The 8,862-nt window shown below is 54.0% G+C and overlaps 1 protein-coding gene across 1 annotated transcript in view; it reads right to left on the bottom strand.

Moving 5' to 3' along the window:
• Positions 1 to 5,746: 5,746 nt before the first annotated feature.
• FBXO18 (F-box protein, helicase, 18) overlaps positions 5,747 to 8,862 on the bottom strand; it is a 45,913-nt gene continuing 42,797 nt past the window's right edge. Inside the window, exons 20-21 of the mRNA XM_012664904.1 lie at positions 6,706 to 6,837; positions 5,747 to 6,202 (exon numbers count right to left, since the gene is read on the bottom strand). Coding sequence (XP_012520358.1) covers positions 6,032 to 6,202; positions 6,706 to 6,837 — 303 coding nt within the window. The 3' untranslated portion in view covers positions 5,747 to 6,031. The remainder of the gene's footprint in view (positions 6,203 to 6,705; positions 6,838 to 8,862) is intronic.

Below are 8,862 nucleotides of genomic sequence, written 5' to 3'. Positions count from 1 at the left end.
CCCAGCTCCGCTTGGTGCGCGCACTGTCTCTTCCCTGCCTCTGCGCTCTTCTCTTTTTCTTTCTTTGCTGTTTTTGACATTTATTTCTAAAATCCGAGGCCTGATCCCACCTCCTCAGTTTATAGATGAGAAAGTTGAGACGTGGAGAAGTTGACCCGCCCACAGCCACGCAGCTCAGTCAGTGCCAGAGCTGGATCCGAACTTGGAGTGGAAGTGGGGAGAGGGGGGAGCCGTCCTGACTGTGCACAGCTGCCCCTCACACAGCGGGGGAAGGGGGACCCCTGCAAGCACTGGGGAGATGGGGCACGGGCACGGCACCCAATTCCCATGCGCCAGATGCTCTCAAAGTGCCATTTCTGTCTTCTGCACGTCGGCAGTTAGGAGGGTTTCATCAAGACCAAAGGAAGCTGCTTGGGCTTCCTCAGAGCATAGTGGTCTTAGACGGCCAGAGGGACTGACAGCAAGTGGGAACTGCCAGGCCTCTGAAAGCCTAGGCTGGACACGCACACATCACTTACGTGCATCCTGTAGGTCAGAGCAAGTCACAAGACCAGCGCAGATTCAAGGTTGGGGGTATGACAGAAGGGGGGGAAGGAACCAACGGAAGCTGTCTTTGGTGACCGTCTACCATACTTTTCAGGGCCACTGGAAGCGTCACTTACCTTTGGCTGTCTCTAAATGCCAGTAAACACTGGATGGGCGGATGAATAGAGAGACCTGGGGCCCAGTGTCTGCAGGAGCTGGGAAGAGTCCATCCTTTTGGTTTTTATTTTGAAATAGAAAAAGTACCCAGAACTCCAAAGGGTTTAAAGTTCTACAGCTGCTAAGCCCTCAGCCCAGATGTCTTCACCGGCCCACACATCTAAGCAATGCACATTCCCCCTTCCCTCCCTTCCCGCCCTCCGCAACCTTCGCCCCGAGGAGAACGATGCTTCGCCTTTTTAATTTTGCCTTGATTTTCCTTGATCAAGAAATAAGACTCTTTCACTCTCTTTTTGTACCCTCCTCTAGACGTTAGGAAGTAGGAGAACAGGGCCTAGAAGACACACTAAGGACCTCTCCACGTTTCCGACTACCCACCCTCTGTCTTCCTCGTTTACCTTTTCAGGCTATTTCTGGGGGAATCTGGTTTACGCTTCCCTCCCTGAGTGCTTGTCTGTACGCCCACCCATTCTAGTCTTCCTGTCCTTAGCTATCCAGGACACAACACCCCCCTCTGCGGCTTGGAGGCCCCCCATTGTGCTGGAGCGGCTGCCTCATGCCCCCCAGCACAGAGGGCGACAGCCCCTGCCCCTGCCCCACCAGGGCGTGGGCACCCGGCCGGGGCTCGGCCGTCGGGCCTCACCCAGGGCTAGAAGCTATTGGACGCGACAGTTTACAGAGCAGCGCCCAGCAAGGCCTCGGAACCATCGAAACGAGACCGCTTTGGTTCCAACCCATTTTCTGCACCTCGTCCTCCAATTCCCTGTGACTCTGTGAGGCCGCCATATCCTTCTGATACATTTTCTTTTTCTCTTTATAACAGATTTTGTTTCCACTACTTGTCCCTGGAAAGTTCCTATTAATACGGAATCTGGTACCAGAGTGGGTTTTGCGAACTGGACGCAGCAGGGAAGTGAGGACTGTCCGGGCACCTGCCTGAGGGGTCGGAGGGGGCGACGCTCTGCTGTGGCTTGGGTGGGGGTGTGGCCTTGGGTGGGGGTGCGGCCGCCCGCCGCGCTGGGAACAGCTCATGGAAGCTCCCGCATGGCATGGCCCCCGGACGCCGGCTCTGGGAGACCTGTCGCTTCCATCCTAAAATGGTACGGGAGGGAGAAATCCAGGGCCACAGCGGGTGGCTCCTTTGAATGGCATTCAAGCACTCAGAAGAGAGAGTAACAAGCTCAAGTCGCTCAGGTCTCCGTTAAAGCCAGGGGCTGAAACCTAGAAACTTCCTCCTCCACGCAACGCGCGACCACGAGATCTGAAAGCCCCGCGTCGGAGCCTGAGCCTCCGCGCAGTGGAGGAACACTGGCGGACGTCCGGCCCGCAGGTTCCCAGCCGAAAGCCGAGGCTGAGGCCCTCATCCTCATGGTGCGGGAATGAAAGTGCGGGGAATCCGGAGGGCTCGCGGGACCCCCCACCCTCTCCCGTCCTGGGAAGCAGCCCCGTTTTGTCTGGTCACCTGTAACGTGTCTTCCTGGGTTGAGGAGTCACCTTGCAAGAGTGACATGGGGAGGGAGCTTTCCGGAGTCACCGAGAAAGCAGCCTGTTCATCTGGAATGAGCTCCCCAAGGCCGTGCGGGACCTGCCACGTGAGCCTCCACCTTGCTGTCCCCTGCCTTCCACTCAGGCACAGGGCGAACCTTCATTCCTTCCCCATCCCCGCTACACCCACTCTGCTTCGAGAGCTGGCTCCAGTTTCCCTCCTCCAGGGCCTTCACTAACTACTCAGACGTGGAAGACTGCCCGCCTCTGGCCCTCGAGACATTTACTATCCGTTCCAGGAGTGCGGCATCTGCCAACACCGCCTTTGCACAGTGGCAGGAGTATGGACTTAGGAGGCCTAAGAGTCAAGCTACCATCCTGCCACTCGCTGGCTCTGTCACTGGCACGAGGCAATGTCAGTCCTCATAGCTCGTCTTTAATGTGGGGGTGACGGCCCCTGTGTCACCTTTCTCACAGAGACATGAGGTGACACGAGATATTGGCGTGTGTCTCCCCTCTCGCTAGACACCGGCGATGCTGACACTTAAGACCTGGCACTTATCCTCAAGGAGCCGCGGCCTGGCCGAAAGGAGAAGACACGTCGAAGCAAACACAAACGAAACCCTAGACCACAAGTTAGCGGACAACAGATGCCACGAGGCGCAAACACCCCAGGCCCAGTAAAGGCGGGAATCTCTGAAAGGCCCGGATGCGGAGGAGCGCAGGCACAGGAGCTGGGAGGACGGTGGAATTTAAATAAATGCGCAGGAACCTTCTAAACAGGAGGAGATACAGGCAAAGATGCAACGGGAGAGCGACGGCGCGTTCAGGAAAGCAGGAGCGAAGCAGCCGTGACAGCCGGAGTCGGACACGGAGGCTCGTCCTTGTCATACGAGCCCCACACGGGCTCGGTAACTGGGGATTAAACAAAACCAAAACCAGGACAAAGGTCTTACGAGAACTGATGCAACCAGCAAAACCTGGGAACCCGGCTGGCCAGCCACTCCCTTCTGCACACGCCTTTCCCGGGAACACAGTGCTTCTCTTTCTGGGGCTGTTTCCTCACTTCTCCGGGCAGACAGCCCAACACCCAATCACGAAGGCGTGTGCTCTTCAAAACCTGCTTTGAGATCATGCAGCCCAGGTTACCCGAGTGGCTCCATGACTACCTGCAGGTGGCTTTGGTGTCTTCCACGTGCTCCTAGAAACCAGGGAGGCTCCAGAAGCACCCTGGGGGCCGAGGGTGGCGAGTGTACAGAGAATGCCAAGTGCTCCCGCCCCGCCTCGCCCCATCCTGAACGATCACAGCAGCTACACTTTTTAATTGGAAACAAAATTTGGTTTGAAGAATTCCATGGCCAAGGACATCTGGAAGCTTTCTATGCTTTGGTTTAATGTGATTCTGCTGAAGAATTCTAATTCCAACTCTTCACACAGTGGTAGTGGAAACACCCCAGTCTGGGGATTGGCCTTGAGTTTTTGTCCAAGCTCTACTCCGTGTGACACTGAGAGCACTGTGGTCCCGGTCCAGTGGCTCTTTGGGATCCTGTTCCATCACCGGTGAAAGGTGGCTGTCATCAGCCTCCCAGGTTCCACGTTAGGACAAAATGAAACCGCATACACGAAAGCCTGGTGCTGTCCACCCGCTAGGAAGGAAGCACTTAATAAATGCCAGCTTTGTTTCTTCAATGAGATCTGCACACGGGACGATCAGACACTGGTGCCCGCCCCTCCTTCTCAAGCGAATTCTTAGCAACAGCGCTGAGCCAGAGACGAGCCCCTGCAACCAGCCCCCCTCTGGACTCCCAGGCAGAGTCAGAACGTTTTATGTTTAACACCCTCGAGAGTTCTCCTTTGGGGCGATGGAAAATGTGATGTCATAAGACCCTAAACTGTGGAGCTGGCTGAGCTGGGAGGCAGGGCCCAGGGCGAGGGCCCTCCTGCCTTTGTTATGGGGTGTGAAGCCACTGATCCAAGTGTGACCTGTGACCATGGGTCCAGATTAGGAAAATTATATTAATATGAGGAAAATGATTACTACAAACAAAAATCCAGAACCTTGGACTTGTACATTTCAAAAAGGAAGAAAAACACCCGGGAAGTTAATGCTGTGTCGGTGTCCTGGGGCCCTCAGCGAGGTCCTTAGAAGGTGGCCTTAGGGCGAAGAAGGCCGGCCTGGGAGTGGAGGGGAGGCCCTGGCTTTTCCGCCTGCGTCCAACCCAGACTGACACTGCAGTCTGCAGCAAAGCCCTGCGGGGTTCTAAGCAGGAGGCCGACATGACTTCGTCTTCCTTCTAAGATCACGCATCTTTCTATACGAGAGTGACAGACATGGGCCAGAGCAGGGTTCAGGGAACGACCATGGCCACAGCCCAGAGCAGGGAGGCAGCCCAGGTCAGAGGGGCTGCCGATGACTCAGAGTGAAGGGAAGAAACACAGGCGGACGGGGCTGCCCAGGCCTGGGGGAGGGGCCTGAGGGAGCCAGTGGCAGGGGGAGAAGTCAAGAGCTGTGTTTGGAGATGGCTAGTCTGGGACATCACGAGGACGTCAAACGGAGCTGAGCAAAGAGGCCAGACATTTGCACCAGAAGCTCCGTCTCTCCCATCCAGCCCACCTTTAGCTGAGGCCACTAGAGACACACACAACTGCTGGTGAGGAGGGATACAGGGCAGCACCCACTGGGCTCTCCTGCTGACGACCTACCCCCTTAGTGAGGCTAAGCTGCGTCTGAGTCCCCCGTTTGCCGTCTGGGGTAGGGGCTGAAATTTCTATCTCTAGCAAGTTCCCAGGTGCTGCTGCTGCTGTTCCTCGGGGGACCACACTGAGAACGGCTCATGTCTGCGTCTGGTCCTCCCGCACCAGCCCCCCACAGGAGCCTGGGTCCAGCCCCTCCACTGCCATTTCCTGCTGAGATGACAATCACTAAAAGCATCCCCAAACTACAACTGGGAAGATCTTAAAACAAAGACCCAATGTCAGAAGATTGTGGACTCTGCCTGGCTCGGCTCGGAGACGACGTGGTGAATTCTCTGGGTGATGCCGTGTAGACCCCTCTGCTGGCCATCACCGTCCTGAAACCGCTGAAGGGCAAAAGTGTCAACTGCCACGTCCATGGACATCTACACGATGTATTTTCAATGGTGGTTTCTGTAAAAATGCGTAAGTTTCATTACAACATCCTCCCAGCGTCCCAGAGCCCAGTGATCTAGGCGCCAGCTCCCCACGTCTCCCTGCTGACCCCCTCCGCAGCGGTGGCCACCTGCACGTTCCCTCTCAGCAGGACACGTCTAGCCACCGCCGCTCTGTACCTGTCTTTTTATTTATGTGGCCTCCCTAATTTAAACGTGTGCCCCATGATGACAAAGGCACACGCTACGTCTTATGTGTGTGACTCCCCACAACACCAAAGCTCACTTTGATGTGCCAGCCACTGAATGTCTCAGACTCCGCTTGGTCCATCAGTGAACAGCAGCCGAACTACTCAGTGGAGTACACGGGAAAAAGACAGAGTTGGAGAAGGTTCGAGAACAGTGCCGAAGCCAGACGCCACACTGCGTTATGCCAGTGCTACAATGCCTGTTTAATTGAAACCTTGTAATAAAAGTTTAAATACATAAAATGTTTTTTTATCAAAAGAACACCTCCCGCTTGCCCAGCCTGGTGCGTGAGGACAGGCAAGTGGGAACTGGCTGTCTGTGGGGGGGCAAGGTCCAGCTCCGGCGCGTTTCTTCTTCCTCAGAAGACGCTCCGTGGATGGGCTCGGAGTCCCGGGTGGCGGGCACCCACCCCACCCCACACGGGCTCTCTTCAGCACGTGGGTCCGCGGTAGCTCTGCGCCGCGGCCTCAGAAGACGAGGAAGAGCAGGGCCTCGTGCCTGGGCAGCACTATGTTCTCCACGGTGCGTTCCATGGCGCGCACCTGCTCCGGGGAGGCCGTCAGGAACGCCAGGGGCCCGATGCGCTGTTCTGCGCACGAGTGGCAGAGGTAGCCGCCCTTGTTTTCCTTCCTGTTGCTCTGCAGTGACAGACCAGACAGACAGACAGGTAACGGGAACCATCAAAGAACAGGATTTTCCACCAAAAAGCGCAGAATGATTGTCGTAGCTGCCCAGGGACAATGCGTAAGGATTCTGATGTCTGATTTTCAGACCAGTGCAAGCCCTGGGCAATAACCCTTCCCACAGCACGGTCTTCTCCGACGGACTCGACTCTACCAAATTCCCTTGAGCAGAAACCACAACTTATCCAGTCGAGACGAAGAACCAAGGAAAACTGACTGGGCCCTCCAGGGAAGCAGCCCTCCTCTTGTGTGCAGCCTGGACCACCCCCAGACCGCGGGCTCCAGCATGTCCAGGCAACGTCACCTGTCCTGCCCCGACCCACGGGCAGACCTCACACCCCTCGTGCCCGACGTGGGAAAAGCCCCTGATCTCCCTCACCCGCAGCCCAGAGCAGCACACCGCTCACACGCGATGAAACGCAAATGGTGACTACATTCCGCCGAGCCCACGTACGTACGTAAGTGATGGGAAGCTTCTTCAGGGTGAGGACGGTGTCGACCGGGATGGCGTTGTTGCACTGCCCCACGCAGCAGCGAACCACTCCTGTCTTTAGCACGTTACTGGTCAGCTCTGCTTGCAAGAAGTACTCCTGAGAAGGAAAGAGTGAGAAAGAGCGTGACAGCGCTATCCCCGCTACACTCTACTTGGAAACAACAGGTGGGAAGCTGTACACACACTTTAGACGCATCCCAAGTCCCAGAAAAACGCCGACTGCCCCGCCCCTTACTTTTACTAACTTTTCCCTGCCTGCAAAGCTACAGGCTGTCCAACTGGCTTCTTGGTAAAATTTGTATTTAAAAAAAAAAAAAAGATTTAATGGACAAACATGTAAAATCATTGTCTACAATGATATTCCAGGGTTATTTCTGGATTTTGTCGTACGCTAACCCATCCCTAACTGAATCATTAGACTTCTGCTCACTTTCTGACCCAGGTAAGCTGACACAGAGGACCTTAAGAAAACGTGCCCAAATCAAGCCCGCACATTTCCACCTTCCTACGCCGCTGCCTGTGCCGGTGCGCAAACAGCCTAGCTGGGCCTCAGGTCCTTTGTCTAGGACGTGCAGATGACACGGTGCCTACTCCACGGTGCTGGGCTCTGCGAGGGAGAAACACCACAGCACACGCCAAGCGCTCACGCCTGGCGCAGCGCGAGCGCCCAGATGCGACATTAGTGACTGGAAACCGCCGGACGGGGGCTGTCAGCTTTGTCGCTGCCCCGAGGACTCCTGCATGTGCTGGGACACCAGCAGGACCACGTTGTGTGCTGCCATAAATTATGATTTCATGTTTTCTGGATCATGCCTGGCTACCGATCTAGCTTTCCTACAATCTGTGTCCCACGTTTTATTCAGTCTTCTCTCCTGCAGGACCCGCCTTCCTGCTACAGAAAACAACAGAAAATACACAAACACTCAGGTTCCAACCAACGAGTACCGACAACTAGCAGTACGAAATCCTTTTTTAAATAGAAGTAGAGATTTTGTTGAAGTCCCTCTGACTGTCGTCTCCACTTCAGAGTCACGAGCTTGGCGCAGTCCTCTCCCACCAACTCTAAAACAGCTTCCCGTTCACACGCGTCCAGGAACATAAGGTCTCATTTTGCAGGTGTCCGTCTGCGTGAAGGTTGCACTTGTGGTTTCCTCCTCACCTAGCTCACTGCTCTTGAGAGCTACAGCACCCCGATCTCACCACTGTTTCACCTCTTGTCCATCCAGCCCTTTGGTGTGGCTGCTCACGTCCTTGCCAAACTATTTCCAACAACGCAACAATGAACATCCTTGTATGTGTTTCCCTGACCGCTGCATGCGTTTCTCCAGGGCTGGAGCTTTCAAACACTTTAGACCCACTTACTGCTACAATTCCACGCACATGTGCACACATGTAAGAAACGGAAATAAAAGCTTTACAAAATACCATTCGACTTTACGTACCATTCGACTCTATTTCTTTTAGATTTTATGCCATTTCTCTTTTTTTAAAGCTCATTGTAACCCACCAAATTAACGTCATCGATCATTAACGAACTGCAACCCACACCTTGAGCAGAGCTGCTCCCACACAGCAAAGAGCTACCGTTTGGTCTCAGGGTCCCTCACACCACTGAACGTCAGGGGACCAAAGAGCTTTCGTGTGAGTTAATATTTATAATGTAAGAAATTTAAACTAGGTGTCACGCATTCAAAACAGATAATTAAATCAAAAAGAAGCACCGCATTCCCTATAGGGACCGTAGACAAACGACACGTCTAACTGTGTATTAAACTGGTGACAAAACCACAGGGAAAAAAAGAACTCGAAAGTGACTTCAGAATGTGGCATTTTGACTACACATCATTAGTGGAATATACGCTCAGGAGGAATGGAGCTGCTTGGGAAATCTTAAATTCCATTCCGTACTCTGTTACTAGTAATATTGGTATTATTTTGAATGTTATTTTGAAATACATAGAATAGTGTAAATAATAAGTACCGCTAGGAACAAAGGTTTCAGTGTAAGAGAAAAGATTCAAGTGTGAAAGATGCAGTAAAAATCCTTTAATGGGAAATGTGAATTGGATTGTAGATCACGATTCATGAGTCCCACGTGCAAAGGGCTCGGGGCTCTGAGGTG

This window comes from Propithecus coquereli, unplaced genomic scaffold, assembly GCF_000956105.1.
Source record: "Propithecus coquereli isolate 6110/MARCELLA unplaced genomic scaffold, Pcoq_1.0 Scaffold94, whole genome shotgun sequence".
NCBI classification, from domain to species: Eukaryota; Metazoa; Chordata; class Mammalia; order Primates; family Indriidae; genus Propithecus; species Propithecus coquereli.
The sequence above is the reverse complement of the archived record's forward strand: the minus strand, read 5'-3'. Positions and strand labels throughout refer to the sequence as shown.